Here is a 22239-nt window from a genome sequence, read left to right on the forward strand (position 1 = left end):
ACCGCTGTGTTGTTTCTGTCTGTGCGGGTGTTTGGCATGTGCTTTGTGCTGACAATTCCTGGCATGTGTGTGTGTGTGTGTGTGTGTGTGTGTGTGTGTGTGTGTGTGTGTGTGTGTGTGTGTGTGTGTGTGTGTGTGTACATATGTGCGTGTGCGTGTGTTATTGCTGACGGCGGTTCTCCCTGCCATCCAGTTTCATCCACTTGATCTTCGCGCCGAGGCTTCGTTCAACCTCTCCAGAATCTACTTGTCAACGGGACTAACAGGCGTTGCCCAGCAGCTACTCCGTCGATACTGTGCTTTCTGAATGATGGCGAGAGCACGTCACATCGACACCTGTGCTGAGGTGCTGACCTGCGTTGTCACAAGCTGCTGTTCTACCCCCAAGATTCTGCATGCTGCCACTGTATTGCCTAGCAAGGAACTCTGGCCGCGCGGAGCAAACTGGCCAGTCAACCTCAGTGTATTCATTGCAGTCGATGTTGATTTCTTCTATGGCCAGGCTCTGCATGTCCAGATGCACCGAACATGTACTCAGACCCGAGTTCTGGCAAGATCGTGTCGACGGCTTGCCCCACTGCACTGCAATTGCTCGGCTGTTCATATATTTGCTGTGTACATAGCTTGCTGTTTTGTACAATACGCTTTCCCTTTTCCGTTGAGTCAAGTCAGTTGACATCAATATAAATATGTACAGTCGTGGGAGGTGATGGAATTTCTGAAAGTTCTTCCCCTCTGTTGTCTTCTTTCATTCCTGCACAAGCCATTGTATAGTAACAGTTGCCTAACCTTTTCTTTCTGAACTTCGTGGATGGCTGTGTCCACTCGCTGAACTCCTCTGCAGTGTCATAATTTAAGTTGTATGAACCCTCTTGCGCCAAGAGTAACGTTGTATTATGTCGTCAACTTTTATTGACCCGTGTTCAGCAAAAGTGAACGTACAGCTTTCATTAGGAGTTAAGTAACAACACATTAGTTGGAGACAATGCATGACAATGTCAAAGAATTCGATGACGTCATTTCTTGGCATGCTGGTAGCCCACTTACTATTCAATGACGTCATTTCTTGGCATTTTCACCCACTCGCTATCAGCAAGAGTACGGTTTATGTACTCTTGCTATCAGACTACAGTACTAGACTGTCGCGTCGGGGAACGGGGGGCCGGGGGTCACGGGTCAGCCGAGGCCGTTCTTATTTTCATATAAGTAATAAACTTAGTTACTACAGTCTATGCACCGTTTGAGTCGCCGTGTATACATTGGTATGCAGTGCTTGGTGAAATTCTAGCCTGTTCGTTCTTCAGCATCCGACAGAACTGTATTGTAAAGGTTGGTTTTCGCTGGACACTGCCCACATCGTACCAAGACTAGAGTATGAAATAGAGGTTCTGCAAAACGAAAATGTGTACGAACTTTCGCTCTACGTCACGAACTGAGAAACTTCGCACGAACTTTCGCAACTTTGGACGCGAAACTTGCAGGGAACGCGAAATGAACTTTCGTAGGAAGCAGGGAGTAGTAAAATACTATTTTACTACTCCCTGGTAGGAAGTTTCGTGAGATTGGGTCATGTCGCGATATGACCATGATGACGCGTCGTACGTGCACTTGACGCGTGCAAACTACGAAAATGTGCAGAACACAAAGTTCGTGCGAAAATTCGTGCACACTTTCGCAAGGCCTGTCGCGAAACTTCGTTCGAACTTTCGTTGTGCAGAACCTCTCTACTATAAGCTCCCTTATGCTCTCGATCGTACGTGTGGCGGCTAGCACTCACCGCATAGTATTTGAGAAACGCTTCGAATAAAGCAAATATTCAAATAATTAGACCCCATTTGATTGGGTCTAATATTCAAATGGGATTTTTTTAAAGTTACACATTCATGGACACCAGATAAAATATTTCCGACGTGATGCGCAATTTCACATTAAATTTGGCATAAAACTCCACATTTCGACTTCAGTTGCAGGTCACTCGCGTTGTTTTTCGACGTGCGAGCCGAATAACACGAGTTGAACTTTAGCGTCACGTCAGAAATATTCATCCTAACCTCTTTAATGAGCTCGGCGGAGTGACCCACATTTTGACCAGAAAATCCCTCATGAATATAGTACAGTATTGCTCAATGAAATCAAGTCGCATCACTCAAGTACGCGCCGAGCGTTGCGCAGCCATAGACCTGCAAACACTGGGCTGCGAAATTGTGCAAGGCACAAACTTGAGTGACATGACTGGATTTCATTGAGCAGCACTGTAGCACCGCGTTCGAGTGCACCGGCAGAACAACACGTCATGCTACATTGGAGAGCCGGGTACAGAAATCCAACCTCATGTCATGAATATAGTAGCGCAGTGTTCGAGTACACAGAACGTGTCGTGCTACATTGTAGGACTGTGTAGCGCCCGGCCCAATGTCAGTGACGAGGTGAGTACCGTAGACTACATCAGTACATGTCCCACCCCCACCCAAACACACACACACACACAAAATACTTTGCTTCAAGGCTGACACGTCAGCAACACTGGTAACGAAGAAACGTAGAAATGTAGCGGTGGCACTAGCAGCGGCTTCCAGCATGACAATAAAAGTATGTACAATCATACTACAATGTACACAGTCCTAGACCAGATAATAAACACTGTACACAGGTAGTGGTAGTATAATATTATACCACCGGTGGTGCATGCACTTCAAGGACAAGGAAATGTACAAGACGTAGAGAAACACAGCACCATATAATGTACATAGCAGAGTAGGTGTGCGTTGCAAGATCATATATGTACAGGAAAAACAAACATTCAGAAGATCAACGGCAAACGGGGTAAGGCCGATAATGGCCATCGAGACAAAACACTGGGTGCATGTAGCTATAAACACTTGAAACATCAACATATACATGGCTGTACAAGTGAAGTGCAGACAGAACTGTGCAAACCAAAACATAAGCATAATAATAATATACATGACTGTACAAGTCGAGTGCAGACAGAACTGTGAAAACCGAAATACCAACGGTGCACACACGCGTGCGCGAAATTTACAGCATAACAAAGACAATCAGTTTCAAGGATGACAACGTAGACATGGACAGGGTGGTGCCAACCCCGAGATGAGAACCGTGACAATAAATAGATGTCCGTATGTACAAGAGTGCGACGGCTAGACAAGACGACTAGGAGAGAAAGGGTCCAGCCCCTCACCCCTTGTACATATTAAATAATAAAAACTGATAGTTGCTTGAGAATATGTCCACTGATACACGGTATGGAGTAAGAATTTCATACAAATACGCCAGACGAAGGGTAAAACAGGAAAGAAAAGACTCAGTCTCTATTTTCAAGGTTTGTACAACTGCACCAGGCAGCCAAGCCTTAAGACTTCTGAATTAAATAACACTTCTCAATAGGGAGAAAACAAACAAACAGCATGCTCCCAAACCACTCGATAAGTTGGTTTACCTTTCAATTTCCAGCAGCATCAGTAGCACTGGGCAGAAATCCAAAATTGATGACATGCCTGTACTGTGGGAATCTGTAGCTATAGGCCACACATGTACACAGGAGACTGGCCCGGATGCAGAAAGGTGCTCTCCACTACTACTACCGCAGGTCTAGGAGAATACTCCTGAAGCACTCGTACGACATGTTGGTTATGCCCCAGGACAGCAATGATCGCGTGAAGTTGACATGAACGCCGCGGTACAACAGTCTCCAGCCACGCTCCTGGAACACATACATTGCAGCGGCCGGCAGGCTGAAGAACGTGCCGCCAAGGCGACACTGCATCTTGTTCTTGACAACGTTCAATGGAAAAAACAGCGTGCTCAGGCCCGCACCAAGGACAGCACCGCTGATAAAGTTTTGAATGCCGAGGGCTACGTTGCTGTCATGGTTTCCCATGAGGCGGCCAACATCCTTGCTGATCGGATCACGCAGACTGAAGAAGAGAATGTTGCTCGGTCCATTGCGGCACAGGATAGGCACAACACCTCGGTAGTACTCACGAAAACCGTAAGTACGCAAGTGGCAAAATGCATGAGCAGTATTTCTTAGTTGACCATGATACTTGTGATGCTGAAGCAATGTCTGAACTCGCTCAAAAGGAGTTAGGATGGCTTCTGTAGTGCCAGCCAAGAATGCAGCAGAAGCAGACAGCATGAAGGGCTTTTGAATCCACGCAGGCCCCTTTCGCTGCAACGTCTCACGGTATTGCGCATACAGCCCAAACATCAGCGACATAGAGGCAGACTTCTGCATCATAGGCGGCAGAACTCCTCTGTACAGCTTCCAACCACCTTCAGCGTGCACCTGCCAAAACGCTCTCCGGAACGGTAAGGCATGAATCTGCTGTCGGAAAATCACCTTATTCAGTGGGTAAGTCACTGAAATGTTGACCATAGCAGCACTGGCTCCACAAGATGCTTCATGAAGGAACGGCATGTTCACCACCTCTACAAACTATCTCTTTGTACATTCTGCTTTGTTCAAGAGCCCAATTGAAAATGAAATTCAAAAGTGTATACGTCTAATTGTTGTTGAACGTTGCCTGAAAAAATAGCTGTAGGCAACAATCATTTTCGCAATGAGTCGGATCGGGCGCGATATCGGGCAGGCGCCGGGCCAGGCCAGGAGCTCGAGCCCACACGTAGATCTACGTAGACGCTACTACAGTACTCAGTAGTGCTAGCTCGCTAGCTAGCGTCATTGTAGCTACCGCGGTACCGGTAACTGTACTGACTGTAGATCTACGTGTGCACTCGTCACTCGTACTCGTGCTGCGTGGGTACTGTCTATCTACGAAGCTGCACATGCATGAATGCGGGCACGGGTGACCAGTGACGTTATTATTATTATTATTATTAAATTTTTGATAGGGCAATCCCCACAGGCCTAAGGCCTTTTGACAGGGTACCCTAAAAAATGAAGAACAGAATTACGGAAGGTATGCAAGGAAGAACTTGAGCGGACCTCCGCTGGGAGGGCATTCCAGCGGTCAGAGCCAAGGAAAGTGACAGAAAATAAACCATAGCGACGTTTGGCTGTCGGAAGAGCAAGGGAAGAGGACACTTGAGAGCGGGTGCGAGAACTAGTGCAGGTAGAATTAGAGCGGAGACAGAAACAGTTAGCAACAAAGACACTAGCCAGATCATGAAGCGCACGGTACGTTAGAACGTACAGCTTGAATTGGTACCTGACAGACAAGGGAATGATATGGTAGCGGGCAAGAACAAGGGAGACATCAGATAGGCGGGGCATGCAAAATACAATACGCAGCGCTCTATTACTAAGTCGGACAACACGGTCATGGAGGGAGGCAGAAAGGCAGTGAGCAAAGGAATTAGACCCATACTCAAGTATGGACTGAATGGAACAGATGTAGAAAGCCCTCTTAGCATCGATCGTTAAATGGTCTCGGACCTTTCTAAACATTCCTAACTTACAGCCTATTTTACGTTCTAATTGTGCAATGTGAACTCCAAAGGAGAGATGTTCGTCAAGAACTATACCGAGGTATTTCACGTGTGCACTAGGGGTGATGGTGACATCTTCAATCTGAACGTTGACATCGGGGTCAAGAGGTTTCGACTTTGGCCTGAACACAACAAGCTGGGTTTTCGAGGAGTTCAACATAAGACCTCTCGTTGCCAAGAATTCCTTTACTTTGATGATGTCCTCTGTGAGGTCTTTGCATAAGTTCTGGACATTCTTCCCCGCCCTGTATAAAGACACATCATCTGCGTATTGACGGGCTTTGCAGTGTTTGGGCACAGCGGGGAGTTTCCTCACGGACAAGTTAAATAGAAACGGCCCTAAAACAGAGCCTTGTGGAACGCCTCTGTTGCTTGTGTATGGTTGCCCTTGTTGAGTCTTAGTGACCACGCACTGTTGTCTGTTTGTAAGGTAGCTGTGAAACCATTGCAGAGCGACTCCGCCAATACCAATCTCAAGTAGTTCTTGAAGTAACATGTTGTGGTTGACAGTGTCAAAGGCCTTTGACATATCAAGGAAGGCAGCCACTACGTAGTCACCCTTGTCCAAGGCAAGCATCCAATCGTTGGTAACACAAGTCAGCAAGTCTTCGCAGGAGTGGCCTCTGCGGTAGGCGAATTGCTCTGCAGGGAGATGTTGCAGTGCGGGTGGTGCATTCTGGATGTAGCGTATGAGTTGATCATGCACTATGTGCTCAAGTAACTTTGACATATGGGGGAGCAGTGATATTGGTCTGTAGTTGGAGGAGACCGACCTATCACCGCGCTTGTGGATGGGGCGAACATGGGCTGACTTGTACGGAGCTGGGAATTCACCAGACGTCAGAGATTCAGATAACAACTTGGATAGTGAGGGAGCGATCTCATCGTTGATTAACTTGTAAGCAGCAACTGGAACATTGTCTGGTCCGGTGGCTTTACGGCTTTTCATGCGTTGGATGTAGTATTGCACTTCCGGAACACTGACTGATGAAAACTGAGCTAATGAGTATTCAGGTAGAGGGCCGTGGGGCATGCAAGGTGCACTATCAGAAATCGAGGGATCGTTCACGACTTTCGCAAATGTCTTTGTGATGTCGGAGACATTAGCAGCAGGTTCCTGATTTGCTTTAGCTCTGCCAAGTAGATTGTTTATAATACCCCACTGTTCTCTTGGGTGGCCTCTGTGGCAGACAAGTTGTTCTTGGAAGTATGTCGACCGTTTCTTTCTAGTTAGGTATTTGCATTGCCTGCGAAGTGCTCTAAACTGTTGTACGAGATCTGACTGGTCTGGGTGTCTGAGCATTGCACGGTGCGCCCGTTTGCGCTTAAACAATAGAAGGCGGAGTTCATCATCCATCCATGGGGCTGGAGCGTATGCTTTCTTGATATTCACACGTTTACCAGGGCAATGCTCGTCTAGTGCACCCTGAACTGCAGTCTGCCAATGTACAATGCGTGTGTTTAGAGACTCTGGCGATGAGGCACTAGCGTGGTGGGACAGGTTGAACATTTTCTCAGTGGCTGTTTCTTGGAAATCTATGATATTCAGAGACCGAACTGGTGGCTTACGTATCTGTATTTGTCTACTCGTCTGGTGTGGCTGAGCATCAGAATGGACGGTGAAATGAACATGAACCAGATTATGGTCTGAAATATCACACGCAATTACAGTCGAACTACTGAAGACAATATCAGTCCCGCTGAGTACTGCAGGTGGTGTGGTGAAAGTGGAGTTGGGTACTAATACTAGATCTATCGTTGTTCCGCTTGGATATCTGGTTGGCGAGGTGACAACATTTCGGAGGTCGAAATCACTACAGAGTGTTTGTAGATGAGAGTAGTGTGTATGATTAGGATCTTGTACATTCACATTGAAATCTCCTAGAACAATAGAGCAGGTGGAGGCTGGTGCACGTCTCAGCGAGTCGTCGATCAAGTCAGTGAGGATCGACCAGAAGCTTACAGGTACCGCTGGCGCTCGGTAAATGCCGAATATGGTCAATGGTTGTTGGCATACATTTATCTGCACAGCAAGAACTTCCACGTCTGAGGAGTGGTGTAATCTCCGATTATCATACTCATCTCTAACATACATGCAGACACCGCCTCCTCTCCCAGTCTGCCTGTCCTGTCTGTGCACGGTGTAGTTCGGTATGTTTATACAGTTATCAGGAACAGTGTCGGTCAACCATGTTTCAGTGAGGGTCAATACATCAATATTATGAGCATGTAGAAGTGATTTGATCTCATGCAATTTATTATAAAGACTACATACATTAATATGAGCAATACTTAGCTTTCGAGTTGTAGCTGTTGATGCTGGTGATAAATGAGCAATACTGATCGTGCTGGTAGACGGTGCAGTAGTGGTAGCCGTAGCAGTTGCAGATCTCTTGTGTGGTGTTGGGGATGCCCGGGCTGTTTCCTATTGGCTCTGTGTGGTCAGGAGGCAGGCAATGTCCTGGGATGTCAAGTGTTTACCCTTCAGTGTAATGGCATCACGTGGAAGGTGGCATTTGACGCCTTTGCTTCTCAGAGCACGGAACTTGGGAACCAGCTCTTTTCGTCTTGCCTGTTCCTGGCGGGTTAAATCGTGCTGAATATAGACGTTCTCGCCTTTGTGCTTGGCCTGCGTTTTGTGGCGCATTAGCTGTGCTTTGGTGGTGGGAGCCAGCACAGCTCGCACTAGACGAGCTGAAGTCGTGACAGCACCAGTGCTGTTACTGTGTAACTGACCGATGCGCGTCGCAGACAGGATGTCCTTGGGGGCAACTTGCGGAGCCAAGGTGCTGATTATGGCAGGTAGGTCTTCGGAGGGGCTCTCCAAAAGGCCGCGTAGCACGATGTTGTTCACTCTGCTGCTTTTATCCGTGGCTTCAGCCACGAGGTCAAGCAGTGTCGCCTCCGAGGTGCCCTGTATGGCATTTCCAGCTGGATTTGGGCTGGTGAGGTTGGCGACAGGATGTCTGGCAGTGAAGGTGGCGACTGTCTGCTTTACTTCCGCAATGGCGGACTTGGCGCCATTCTCTGAGATTACAACATCTTCAGTACATTTTTCGATAGCGGCTTTCAAGCGCCGGTTCTCCGCTGACAGGCGGTTGATGTCCTGGCGCTGCTCGTTCACGACGACTTCGAGGCTGTCCAGACGTTGTCCGATGGTCTCGGCAATGCTGTCTGTCACGATTGTCTTCAGCTCCGTTCGAAGTTCATGACGGAAATTTTCAAACATGTCTCTCATCTCTACAGTGATGCTCTGGCCGTCACCACCAGCGTTCACAGGCCCGACGCACAGGGCTGCACTTGGAGCGGTGCAGGCGTGCTGGATTTCTCTGCACCTGTTTGTCTGACTTCAGTGTCACTCGGGGCGAGACTCTCCGTCGGGCTCTCAGCTCTACGTTTTTGTCCAATGCCTGTACCTGGAGCAGGGGGAGACGCATCTACTGTGATATCACTCTCTGAACTAGGTGGCGAACCTTCCCTTCCACGGCCAGCGTGGAGAGGGGAGGCCACCTTACGAGCAAACTTTTTCATAACTTTCGACATTACAGCTGGGGATTTGTCGTGAGCAGCTAGCTCTCGACTCTGGACCTCTCTATCTAGCCTTCTACTTGTGTTCTAGGTACAAGTACCATGTCTACTCATGATAAGTATCTTCTTATCATACCTTGGTTTCTCATGCTTTTGCCCGTAAAAGAGGCTGTTTCCGCAAAGCACCCACCACTACACGTAGTTATACCGACGTGTAGGCACCAGCGGCAAATGCTAGCACCCAAAGTAGCATAAAAGGGCCTTTTTGTGACTCCACACGATGCTAGCATAAACAGCAGTTTTTACCGGCATCCGATACATTTTTGCCAATTTTGGCATTCTGGATGTGGAATTCGGTCTAGATTACACTATGAAACTAGTATTACGGTAATTATTGCATGCACTACATTCAATTTGTTTGCATTACCTAGTTGTGACCAAGACCCACATTGCCATTGGTACTTCTTGGTATTTGCTCTTTTGTATTGCAAATAGTTCCATAGCAACACGATGCCAACATCGCACCTTTAAAAACTCTTTTTACATACCTGCTTTGTGAGAATTCATAAATAGCACGGAACACCGTTTTCAACCCAAAGGTTTCACCCAAATGTTTCACCCGAATGATTACCATTAATAGGTAGCATAATTCGTGTTGTCTAGCATCCAAACTAGCATCTTTCTGAGTTGTCAGCTAGCATCCCAAAAAGCATCTTGGCAACATTTAGCTAGCATCTGCCGCTCGCTGGGGCCTACCGACGTGGCACTGAGGGAGAATTAAATTATATGCACCAAATTTTCTGGTCAATGGTTGATCTACGATAAACTGGCTCTCATTTGCCACCAGCCATATCTTCGATACAGCCATCCGGAACACAGAGAAACAGCCAGAACTTGCAGAAGAAAAGCAAATTTTACACATTAAATTTTGTTAAAAAATGCCAAAATTTAAAAGCCAAATCACCTCGTACTCGTACCGTAGATCTACGATACATGTACGTTACCATGGTTACTCGACTCACTCATGAGTTCGATCCGAGTGCTAGTAGTAGTAGTATGCTAGCCCTGGGTGCCTTATTAAAAAACCTAAAAAAATAAGCGCATAATTGCCATAAAATAATGCTACAGTCGTTAGCATGACAACGGTGCCCATGCACACAAGCTTGGCTGGCTCGCGCGCGAACCTAACAATACATGCAAGTAACATAGTATTACTATTAGTAACAAGTACATAATAATCCGTCTTCGTAGTTTTTACCGGTTCGCAAAAAGCACCTCTGACTTCAGCCTTTTCAGGCTTCAGTGCTTCAGCTGATATGATCCTGGTATGGACCTTGCAGCTGAAGGCTGAAGTCACCAATGAAACTCACAAGTGACTCAGACTATTCATGATAATAAGTAAGTATTAGTTTGGGAAGGTGAACATGGTGAATGTGTCGTGTTCCAGCAAGCTCATTCACGTAGGGAACGGATCCTGGCTTCCTAAATTTGGAGCTACACATACTTGCAGCGTTTGCCGTCTCTGACCTACGCTAGGCGGTGTCACGGTCCGAGGCAACGACACGTAACTTGTTACGTGGAGCTGGATAGTCATTCTCTAGCTGTTGGGAATACCAACAATTCAGGATACTCGCTCTGAAAGGCAGATAGATCAACTGATACACCCTCGCCACATAGGCAAGCAGAACGGCGGCCTGAACAGTATCGCGATTGGATTCGGGTACACCGCGTAGTACCGGTGACTGAGCAGAAGCAGCAATTACACGAACTACAGTGCAGTAGCGTGCATTCGCTGCTGGTGGCCTACTGAGGCTATTGAAGCGAGCGAAAATGCCCTTCTACGAAATGAGAGGTAAGCAATGAATAGCACGTAGTACCATGTTTTGTTTGTTTTTGTTCTTTACGTCAAACACAACCCCAGCTAACTTATGAGCTCTGAATGAAAAAGAAGTAGGAACAATAATTAATGGTAGGGGCCATGCAAGGTGGCTGTGTCATTGAATGTCACAATGTCACAGTGTCACAATCCTCACGCCTACACATCCACACGGGCAGCTACAGCTGCAGCTCAAAATCCGAGTCATTATTATTCTAGTGAGACAGGGGGGGGGGGGGGGGATACATGTACTCCTGGTAGACTGTGTTTTATGAACCTTTATCACGTGACTAGCGTGACTAGGCAGTGCACTGTACAGACATAGATGTACAGCCGTCCAGAACGGTCGGTGATGGTAGATTGGTGTTCTGTTCGGGATGCCCAGCGCAGCGCTCAGTACCTGACACATTTGACAATGCATTGAATCTGCAAAACCATGACTCAACACCTGTGCCTGGCTGTGGAACGTTCTAACTTAGATGCAGGTAGCAACTAGCAAGGCACACGTGTACTTTGCCTTCACATGCAACCGAAACTCCACTGCAATGGTGTGTGTGTGCACGCCTGTGCGTACATGTGTTCGTGTGCGTGTGTGTGTGCGTATGTGTGATACAGCGTTACGCGAGCACCTGTGGTATCTGGACTACCCACGGCAGCTATCCATCGAGAGCTTCCGCAACCCGAACTTCCCGCTGGTGGCTGAAATGCTGCAGTGGTTTACCACAAGGTTGGTGCATTGCCAGCAGCCAGCTATGTGCTCATGTTACAATACCAGCAACATAATATTCATGTGTCTACAAAGTATCTGCTATTGATATCTCCAAGAGTGTGCCGCTCCAGCTATGGGGTCTGCGACGGCAGAACTTCACATCACGTGACGAACCCGTACACAATTGCTGTATCATGCGCATGATAGATACAGGGTTGTACGTAACCCTGCGTTGGGTTTAACTCTCTGCTCGCCAGGTTTCACTGTTTGCCAGCGTAACCTATTGAACAATGTCACGTGATGTGAAGTTCTGCCGTTGTCACAGCACCCCGGGGTAGTGGCTGTGCAGGTAGTTGTGGGTTATGTAATTCATATCACGGTTGTTGACCTCACAGACAGAAGAGACGTGCAGAAATAGACTGCATTGCAGTGCTGCTGACTCCTGCCTGCCCGGCAGCATGCTGATGCCGGAGAGGAGGCATTCACAATACATATGTACCCGTATGCCTGAACCTGCATCCTAAACACCCTGTGCTTCCATTTCCAGTGCTACTTTCTACGTTGTGCTGTCCTGTCAGAGCGCGGTCTGGTTGAAGTCGTGCTGTTATGTGTCGGTACCCTGGCTGCAGGTATCAAGATGACCCTGGTCTGCCGGTGTCGACGGAGAACGAGCACGATCGAACGTTCTTTATCACAACACATGTGGAATTCTTAGTAAGTGAACTTGCTGTCCTACCATCCGCGTGGTGGATGAACACAAAAATACATGCACATCACACACGTGCAGGTCCACGTTGTACGCATGCGAGCATGCACATTTGTCGCTCACGGGCCCTTGCTTTTCCCGCCATGTGCCGCGTACGTGAATACCTCTACGGAGTGTGTACAGTGGTGTGGTACAGGATGAATTGGTTGTTAAGGGACGGTGCTCCTCCAATTCCATAATAGTATATCCTCTGTGTGTGTATGTGTGTGTGTGTGTGTGTGTGTGTGTGTGTGTGTGTGTGTGTGTGTGTGTGTGCATGCGCGTATGTGGGTGTGGGTGTGCAGTTTAAAGAGAGCGGCATCAAGTTGAACCCGAGACGTCTATACTCGGCTGATGGCCATTGTGTTCAGGAGCTGCTGAAGGTGGCTAGCTCGCTGCGGAAAGCGATGGAAGCCGCTAAGAACTACAACCCAGAGGAAGTGAGTCACCCACCACCCATGCAGTCACCTACCACCCACACCACCCATGCCCCCGCGCATGGACCGTGATTTGGTCCTGGATGATAAGTTGATAGTAATCTTGATATTGATCTGCACCAGATGTTGGAGGGTCACTTTACATGTGTGTGTGTGTGTGTGTGTGTGTGTGTGTGTGTGTGTGTGTGTGTATGTGTGTGTGTGTCCCCCCTGGGACTCTGATCACCGGGCATTCAAAGAAGCGCGTGGCCGGGCTCGTACTGGTATCCGGAAGGCAAAAACAACTTGGTTGATGGACAAAGCGGCGGTGGTGCACCGTGGACGTTTCAGTGGCAAAGCTGTCTGGTCTGCCATTCGCGACATGCAACGCTGCTTTGGGGGCTTGCAACCCCTGTCTGTCCAATCCATCCGCAATGCCGATGGAGTTCTTTGCGAATCTGTTCAGGAGCAGCAGGGCACGTGGCATGGGCATTTCTCGGGTGTCTTGAATGTCTGCAGTGTGTACGATCCGCATGTCTTCCAACTTATCCCTCAGCGTGAGGTCGAGGACTCCCTCTCACTGCCACCATCGGAGGATGAGCTGACTCAGGCAATTAGACACCTACAGAATGGCAAAGCTGGTGGTATGTCACAGATTGTGCCGGAGCTGCTGAAGGTTGGTGTGCCTGTCCTCCATCCACTCCTCCTGGACCTACTCCAATCTGTCTGGTCGGGGGGTTGCGTGCCCCAGGACTGGCGCGATGCACTGCTGGTACCGATTCCAAAGAAGGGCGACCTCTCTCGTTGCGATAATTGGCGAGGGATCGCATTGCTGGAGGTTGTCGGCAAGTTGGCTGCTCGGATCATGCAAAACCGATTGCAAGGTATTGCTGAGGCGGAACTGCCTGAATCCCAATGCGGGTTTCGGCGGCACCGTGGTTGTGCGGACGCCATCTTCTCTGTCCGTCAACTTGTCGAGAAGTCGTACGAACATCGATCGAAGCTCTTCTGCGTATTTGTGGATCTCCGCAAAGCATACGACTCTGTCCCTCGCGAAGCTCTTTGGCAGGCATTGCTGCGGCTGGGTGTGCCGCCCCCGACTGTGGCCATCATCAAATCATTCCATACAGACATGTCAGCTTGCGTTCGCGTTGCCGGTGGTTGCACGGATCCGATATCTGTCAAGAATGGGCTGCGCCAAGGGTGCGTTATGGCACCTGTACTGTTTAACTTGTACTTCGGCTTAGTTATTGAGCGTTGGCGATCCCTTCTCGTTGAGCGTGGAATAGAGTCTGGTGTGGACTTCAGCTTCACAATTGATGGCCAGCTGTTCCCTCGTGTCACTAGGCGTCGTCCCCACTCCGAGTCCGGCCATGCTGATGACTTCGAGTTTGCGGATGATGCTGTACTGCTCGCTACAACTCGCAACGCAGCCGATCAATCCCTGTGTGCCTTTTGTGAGGTCGCATCCAGCTTGGGTCTCACAGTGAGCATGACCAAGACCAAGCTTCTCGTTGCAGGTTTCGGAGTTTGCCCTGCTGATTGCTCTGATTTGGTCATTGGCAGTGATAGGGTTGAAGCAGTCACCTCATTCCCCTATCTTGGTTCCACCATCACTCCAGACTCGCGGTCGCAAGCGGACATTCGGAGCCGTCTAGCAAAGGGTGCAGGGGCCTTTGGTGGTCTTCGGCGCATCCTACATGACCGGAGCCTGAACCTCCCTACCAGGCGCCACCTGTATGTCGTTTGCGTACTGTCAACGGTTCTGTATGGTTCAGAATGCTGGACGCCGTTGAAGGCAGATTTAGATAGAATGGACCGGTTTCACCATGCCAACATTCGCTCCATCCTTGGCGTATCGCGAGGCCGACAGTGGGAACAGCGCATCTCTTCACAAGAACTGCGAGCACAGTGGGGTGATCCCACACCATTGTCACGCATGGTGCAGCAGAGACGGTTGGAGTGGCTTGGGCACCTGGCTCGTCTTGATGACACCAGAGTACCGAAGCAGTTGCTGTTTGCCTGTCTCCCTCAGTCTCGGCCATTCTGTGGACCTCGTCGTCGCTGGAAGGACACCATTCACACGGACCTATCCGTGGCTGGAGTGCGTAACTGGTTTGAGTTGGCAAGCGATCGTGGAGAGTGGCGTGGAGTGGTGACAGCAGCAGGTGAGGACAAGGAACCCGCCCCGAAGAGCATCGAGTGCCCAACCTGCAACCGTCTGTTCCGCCGTAGTTCCGACATGGTCCGTCACAAGTGTTCAGCAATCCGTCAGCTCCCGGTATCGGAGCAGCCTGGATCAGTACAGTGTCCAACATGCAACCGATGGCTACGTAGCAGAGGAGGCTTTGCGGTGCATAAGTGTCGGCTAGGCGATGTCGACCAGCCGCCGGCCCCTGCCCCTGCTCCTCTTGTTGTTCCTGGTGTAACTTGCACGAACTGTCAGCGTTCATTTAAATCGGCTGCGGGTCTCAAGCGTCACCGTTGTGGAACCTGTCCAAAGCGCCCTACTGTGGCTGAACGCCAACAATTCAAGTTTCACTGCCAAGTTTGCCACAACCGACGGTTCCGGAGGCGGCAAGATCTGGAACGCCACTTGGAGCATTGCCTTCCTCCCCCCTAACCTCTCTGACAGTACCTCCCTTTGGGGAGCGGCGTGGCCATTTCTGGCAGCTGTCAATAGTAGTAGTAGTAGTAGTGTGTGTGTGTGTGTATGCGTGCGTGCGTGTTTGTGTGTGTGTGTGTGTGTGTGTGTGTGTGTGTGTGTGTGTGTGTGTGTGTGTGTATGTGTGTGTGGGGGGGGGGGGGTTGGAACGACTCTGAGCGTTGGCTCATGGAATGTTCGCTCTGTTGTGGAGAGTGATGGACCACTTCTAGCGGCAGCCGTGAGAGGAATCGTTTCCGATGATAAGCGACCAGATCCATAGCCAGATCCATAGCCAGATCCATAGCTGCTGGAGATGGCTCTCTCGAACATGGTCCCGCTCGTCGTTCTATTGTCGGCCCCGTAAGGGGACACGTGACCGTAATGGCAGTGTTTACCAGGACCAGGTGTGGGGGGGGGGGTGACCAGGCTGAATAGTGGCGGTCAATTCTTCAGCCTTGCAAACTGTTGAATGGTGCAATCCCAGCACAAATTGCTATGGCTTCTGCTGTAGCATCGCTATCATCGCCTCCGGCGATGGGCGTCCAATGGTCCAATGGTGTGTGTGTGTGTGTGTGTGTGTGTGTGTGTGTGTGTGTGTGTGTGTGTGTGTGTGTGTGTGTGTGTGTGTGTGTGTGTGTGCAAAGCTAGCAGATAGTCCCTTCGCTATCATTGCCATCGGCAATGGGCACGTTCAAGGTGTGTGTGTGTATAGTGTGTATAGTGTGTATAGTGTGTATAGTGTGTATAGTGTGTGGAGTGTGTGTGTGTGTGTGTGTGTGTGTGTGTGTGTGTGTGTGTGTGTGTGTGTGTGTGTGTGTGTGTGTGTGATGATGTATGTACTTGGAAGTAGTTGTGTAGCTGTGCATGTGTGCATGTATATGTTTGACACTAATGAAGAACTGTTTTCATTTCATGCGCGGTTCCTTGCGCTGTCTCTTTTGTCCTATGAATTGTCGATGTAGGAGAGTTCCGCAACCGGCTTCGTACGACCTACACCACAGGAGTTGGCCAAGTTGGTACGTTTTGGCTTGGCGATCGGATAGATTCACCGTGGACCATTTCGGATGTGTGTTTTACTGGTTTTTTTTTCAAGTTTTCCAGCATGTCAAATTGTTATCATCAGCTAGCAAGTGGGCACCTGACCTTGGTTGGGAGACCCAAAAAAAAGGGAATGAGGGATAAAGGATGTGTAACCCTCACAACAATGGCAGCCATGGCAGATAAACCCTAGTTCAGAGCACTGCGCAGTCACCCCGAAGTGACTCCTGTATGTGGAGCTCCACGAATCTGTCGGTACACATCTAGCTTTCCTGTTGCAAGCTTATCAAAGTGGGTGCTATTGGAGGTAATGTTTAAAATACTGAAAAAGGATGACTTGGTGGGAGTTGTCGTGATTCGGGGTTTTTGCCACAAATATACGATGTGATATAATAGTACATGTTCTTGGAGTAAGCTCATGCACAATACGCAGTGCGGGTCTGCTGTGTAGAATGGAGCATGGCACAGCCCGGCAGTTAAAAAAATGCAAAGCAGGATATGTCCTACAAGCCAGCAATGAACAGTGCTGAGAAACCCAATGGCTATATGACCTGCTAGGCCGTGAGACAGAACTCCGGGTGAGCTTTTAAGGCGAAGTCAGCTGACTTTCCAGTTCTTGATCTTGCGTCAATATTTTCTCTGTATCTTTCCCAGATGGAGGACCAAAAGAAGGTCCGAGAAATGGCGTCGGAGCTGACCGAACGCGGTGCAAGGCTATATGACCTGCTAGGCCGTGAGACAGAACTCCGGGTGAGCTTTTAAGGCGAAGTCAGCTGTATACAACAACAAATTGATGCCGTTTACTGTTAGAAATGCTGAGTACTTGTAGTAGTCAATCACCTTTGTACCTTGAGGCGCTGAGTAGCACTTGCCGCAAATGTGTATGAGAACTGTCACCAAGGAACCTTTGTGTTTGCCATCCTGTCTATTTTTTTAACAGGAGCAACGCGAAACAGCTCTTTCCAAGGAGCTCGACATGAGGGAAATCGAAGCTGGAATGAAGCGCTGCATCGAATCGCTCATGGTTAGTGGAAAAACGCAAGTACATCTGGGGGCTTGGATTTAGAACACGACGTGTCGATCTTGAATTCCGGTTCAATGCAAGGGGAGTCTGGGCCGGTTACTTCTAAAGGTGTTCCGTGGCTCTTTACTTCAGAATGTTTCTTTTAGGAGTCGCCTACCAGTCGACTCTATATTGTGTATTCTCTGTGCCCCTAGAACAACATCCAACACAAGCAGAAGATGATTGATGAGCTGGCGTCGGATGAAAGCGATCTCTTGGCAAAGATCACTCGCAAGAAAGAAGAGCTGAAACGTGCCGGAAAGCGAATGCGAGCACTGAAGAATGTCAGGTCAGTCAGTCATGGTCTACGCCACTCGCAAGTTGCCGCTGAGAGGACTCCCCTGTGTGAGAGGATGCTCCGATGGATCAGCATTTTTTTTAATGATTATCGGATATGTTGGGGTATCGGGGGCCATCCCGGGCATTGTCGATTAGTTTCACGGAACAAAAAGTTTAGTCTTAACTATCCCCTATCCACCCTTGACTGAAAAACATATTGACTTGACAGCTAGAATGGATTTATGTTTCAGCTATTGATATTTTCCATAACGAAACTCCTCGACCCGCCCACCCATTAACGAAACATTTTCGATAGTTATGGACGGCCCCTTAATTTATGATGCTTTATGTCTTGTTGGTACCGTGTGCAGGCCAGCATTCATGGATGACTTTGACAAGCTGGAGACCGTTATGAGAGACCTCTATGAAGTAGGTAGCTTTGATTTCTGTGATGTGTGCTGGTGATGGTGATGACAATCATAGTGCCAATAGATACATGAGTGCACGTGGGGAAGGGTCATTTGCAGCAGGGCCTGAAGCTCAGCCACGAAAAAATGATCACATGGTATGATGCTGCCGGGCTTGCTGATTCCCAGGTGATCAGTTTTGTTGTGCACCAATGTGAATTGGAACGGCTTCGAGAACACAGATTTACCCGTTTTCGATCCGTCAATGCTTGACAGCATACCGGTATGATCATCAATTTCAGACGTTGTTTCTTGTTTGGCATTAGGTGATCATGTCACTGGATAGTGCCAGATGAGTTTACCATCAGCTTAGTTGTTATCCATACTGTAAGAACTGGATGCTATTGTCGTCATACTGCACAGGTATACGTGGGCAAATTTCGCAATGTCAAGTTTCTGGAGTCCAAAGTGGCGGAGATCAACAAAGAAGAGCAGGAGAAGTACTTGGTAAGAGCTAGAAGTAATCGGGCATGCAGATGGGATGGGCTCATCACTGCACCGCCCAATGCATGCATGTACCCAACGTCGTCATGTACCCAAGAGCGTCATGCTGCTGGAGAACTTTACTGTTCTCTCTGGTACCAGTCCCGGCCTGTACACACACAAGTGACGCAACTTTTCAGACATGCTTGTGCTATTGTGGGGTGATGGTGTCTAGCATAGCCTGTACCGTATGCTGTAGCTTATCGCAGGCTGCAATGGGTCTACGCGAGATGTTCTTTCTGGCTGTCATATCTCCGTGCTGTTGCTCATGATTCTTGTTGGCAGGAACGTGCAAGGGAACTCCAAGCTATTCAGGAGCAGGCGCACAGTCAACAGCAAGAGAGCTTACTGGCAGGTGTTGCTGGTGCTGATGGTGTCATTGTCGCTGGTCTGGGAGATGATGATGATGAGGGAGACGATGATGACGACGACGACGAAGACGACGATGAAGGTAACCCATCACTCTATTCTGAAATGAAGACCGAAGATAAGAATGATAATAAAGACATTTGATGTTTGATATTTTCATTTTGGCGTATGCTCAATAATAGTCCTCAGTATGCACGTTGTGCAGATGTACGAAGTTCTGTACTACATGTAGGGCCGTAGGTGTGTACATACCCGGTTGGGTGTTCATTGTGTGCTATACATGCGCGTTTGACCCATTTAGCCTCATAATTCATGGCAAACAATCGCTTTTCCAGCTTCTTCACTTTGGGATTGAACTGACGACTATTTAGATCTCTGCCAGAAAATGTTTTCGTTTGAAATGCCTTCAGGGCCCATTTCATAGTGGAAATAGCAGTAAACACAATAGGGTCCAGCACATTCAACACCCAACCGGGTCTACGGGATTCTACAAGATTCTACGAGATTCTACGGGATTTCGTGCATCCGTGTACAACGTGCATAAGGCCTATCACCTTGACGGGGTGAATACTACACACTTTGCTCCAGTAGCTGGCGCGGTTACTACCATATGTGGTCTCTGAATAGCAATGATTCCATGTTGTGCATGCATGTCCTGTTTGCAATATGCTTGCAGAAGAAACTTCAGAAGAAATCGATGGACTCGGTGATGATGTAAGTCCCGTACTACAACTGCTGTATACATGTTTGTCAATGTCATGGTCCCCTTTTGCCTCTTCAGCACAATGTTATGGTCCCCTTTTGCCTCTTCAGCACAATGTCATGGTCCCCTTTTGCCTCTTCAGCACAATGTCATGGTCCCCTTTTGCCTCTTCAGCACAGTGTCATGGTCCCCTTTTGGCTCTTCAGCACAGTGCATGCTTCCACGCGCACACACACCTTAAAATGTCACATTTGTTGTAGTTCTGACATGTTAGTTTAACTCCTTTTCCCCTTGCATGATAATCCAAGATCAAAGACGAGGCAAAGACCCTCTCCCCAACAACAGCAAGCCGTCCAAAACGTCCTCCAACAGGTAGGTATTTGCAGCCAGAACAGGAGAAGTTGCCCAGAAGTATCACCAGGATCACTGGGGAGCATGCAAGCGTGCAGGAAGAAGCTGGATCTGATAGTTTCCCCCCTCCTGAGCAGACGTCCAGACCTGCCTGGGCTGCCAGTGGCGATAGGCCCGACCTCGTACCTCTACCCCTCCAGCCTGCGGAGCCGGACAGCAGTCGCCATAGTGATATGTCCGATGCAAGGCCGGGTCCTGCGGCTAGAGCTGGTGCACGTCCATCCACAAGGCAAGAGGCGGCGAGGCCGCCAACACCAATGCTTAGGGATGCCGTCGCGCCTTTGCGTCAAAGTCCCCCGCCGCGGCCTCAGCGGCGAAGGCAGCAGCAAGAAGAACAACAACCTAGACCACCTAGACCACAGGCCAGCAGGCTTCCCACTATATCTTCACACAGGTCACAGCCGTCGCAGGGCGTTAGTAAACACGAGTTGAGTTGTGTTGCTGGGTAGTGCCGGGAGAATATCTGTCTGCTCCAAACTGATGATGTCGTGCAGTGCGAGCTGGAGCGCACACGCTGGTGTGCTGCCAGAAAGCACGAGTCGTCTATGTTTTGTCGCCACAGCATGCGATCATTCTAGTCTTCCAGTTGTCGGGCACTGACAAATGGCCAGTGTCTCAGTGCATATACATACGCTGCAGCGTGCGTTGACTATTACTTTAAGACCCCTTCGAAAGATGGCTGTACGGACTATTCTTTGTGGACTGGTGGCCCTAACTGAACACATAGTGACTATTCTTTGTGGACTGGTGGCCCTAACTGAACACATAGTGACTATTCTTTGTGCACTGGTGGCCCTAACTGAACACATAGTGACTATTCTTTGTGGACTGGTGGCCCTAACTGAACACATAGTGACTATTCTTTGTGGACTGGTGGCCCTAACTGAACACATAGTGACTATTCTTTGTGGACTGGTGGCCCTAACTGAACACATAGTTGAGTCCACACTGTTAGACAGGGCACCGTTCAGAAAGTGGCGCACAGCCTGTCATGCAGGTAACAGCTGGTCGTGTCTGGGTCTGGACAGCTCAGTATCATTTTATCACATTCCTGTGCTGTTTAATCATGTTCAGTGTTGACTGCAGCTGAATGCTGCCAGTTGAGGACCACTGCCGGAATGGTTTCTCGTACAAAACTTTACACGCCAGTATCAGCAAAGCAAAGCAAACGCATCGCAGCATCACCGAGGCTGTGTTTATATGAGAGTTTTCCATGTCGGTTGAGTTCAACCTGGGTCAAGTTTCATCCCACCGTGAACACAGATTGACCGGAGCGTTTACATGACGCATTGTGCTTGACACGTGTTGAAGTCGTGCAATTATACAGGACTCAAGAAATGGACGCATACTCATATCAGTAATCAACCCGGGTCGGAGTTCTCACGTAAAACACCCGCCTATTCATTTCCACCGTACAGACTTTCAACCCGGATTGAAAATTCGCATGTTTAAACGGCCCAAGCAGTCCGTAGTACAAGTAGCCAAGTTTGGTTTGTGTTGGGTTAAGTGCGTCCAGGAACGGCAATAGGTAACTAGGTGGCTGCACTTCTTTTCTGTTCCTGCACAGGATGACGGCGAGTTCCGTCCCCGCATAGGTGACGTCGGCCAGGAAGAATCATTAGACATCGAGGACTATGGCGGTAGTGAACGAGAGCTGGGTGACAGCGATGAAGACTTCTAGGCTATGGCAGCAACGCGAGCTGGGTGACAGCGATGAAGACTTCTAGGCTATGGCAGCAACGCGAGCCAGTTGCCATCTTTTCTGATACATGTACTGACTTCAGCCGACCTATTTCTCCACAACACCATGTACAGTGCGTAGTTTTCTATTCTATTAATTTTTCGTTTTTGTTTGATTGGAGAGAACTCCTGTCCCACTGTAGATGTATTAGTGCCTTTGGCAGCATCCAAGACATGCAACCTATCTGATGACCTTGAGTGTTGAAGGCCGCTATGACACAGTAAAAAGTCTGTTACCTGCCCTTATCGTGACGTTATCTTATTCTATTCCATGCACATGCTGCATGCTCTAC

General features: G+C 48.8%; 3 protein-coding genes and 1 long non-coding RNA gene across 5 annotated transcripts in view; 2 read left to right on the top strand and 2 right to left on the bottom strand.

Moving 5' to 3' along the window:
* LOC135805165 (general transcription factor 3C polypeptide 3-like) overlaps window positions 1-906 on the top strand; it is a 33220-nt gene extending 32314 nt beyond the window's left edge. Inside the window, exon 27 of the mRNA XM_065319167.1 lies at window positions 194-906. Within this exon, the coding sequence (XP_065175239.1) occupies window positions 194-307 (114 nt within the window). The 3' untranslated portion in view covers window positions 308-906. The remainder of the gene's footprint in view (window positions 1-193) is intronic.
* LOC135805169 (uncharacterized) overlaps window positions 1-1487 on the bottom strand; it is a 141516-nt gene extending 140029 nt beyond the window's left edge. The window contains exon 1 of the long non-coding RNA XR_010551125.1: window positions 1414-1487. This is a non-coding gene — a long non-coding RNA (uncharacterized LOC135805169). The remainder of the gene's footprint in view (window positions 1-1413) is intronic.
* A 1017-nt stretch (window positions 1488-2504) lies between these two features.
* Window positions 2505-4560, bottom strand: LOC135805170 (mitochondrial nicotinamide adenine dinucleotide transporter SLC25A51-like). Its single transcript, XM_065319171.1, has one exon. The coding sequence runs from the start codon at window positions 4439-4441 to the stop codon at window positions 3602-3604; it is 840 nt and encodes a 279-aa protein (XP_065175243.1). The 5' UTR covers window positions 4442-4560; the 3' UTR covers window positions 2505-3601.
* Window positions 4561-10278: 5718 nt separating this feature from the next.
* LOC135805172 (clusterin-associated protein 1-like) lies at window positions 10279-22238 on the top strand. 2 transcript variants are annotated; one of them, XM_065319175.1, is made up of 14 exons: window positions 10279-10852; window positions 11492-11603; window positions 12215-12299; window positions 12636-12770; window positions 16356-16409; window positions 17086-17181; window positions 17372-17455; window positions 17650-17783; window positions 18145-18202; window positions 18604-18687; window positions 19009-19174; window positions 19769-19806; window positions 20104-20167; window positions 21774-22238. In XM_065319175.1, exons 1-14 carry the CDS (start codon window positions 10831-10833, stop codon window positions 21776-21778), a joined length of 1137 nt encoding a protein of 378 aa, XP_065175247.1. In that variant the 5' UTR covers window positions 10279-10830; the 3' UTR covers window positions 21779-22238. The 2 variants fall into 2 exon arrangements, with proteins under 2 accessions (XP_065175247.1, XP_065175246.1); XM_065319174.1 differs by lacking the exon at window positions 20104-20167 and having other exon boundaries at window positions 10282-10852; window positions 21774-21910; window positions 21957-22238.
* The last annotated feature ends 1 nt before the right edge of the window (window position 22239 follows it).

This window comes from Sycon ciliatum, chromosome 1 (assembly GCF_964019385.1).
Source record: "Sycon ciliatum chromosome 1, ocSycCili1.1, whole genome shotgun sequence".
Taxonomy (NCBI): domain Eukaryota; kingdom Metazoa; phylum Porifera; class Calcarea; order Leucosolenida; family Sycettidae; genus Sycon; species Sycon ciliatum.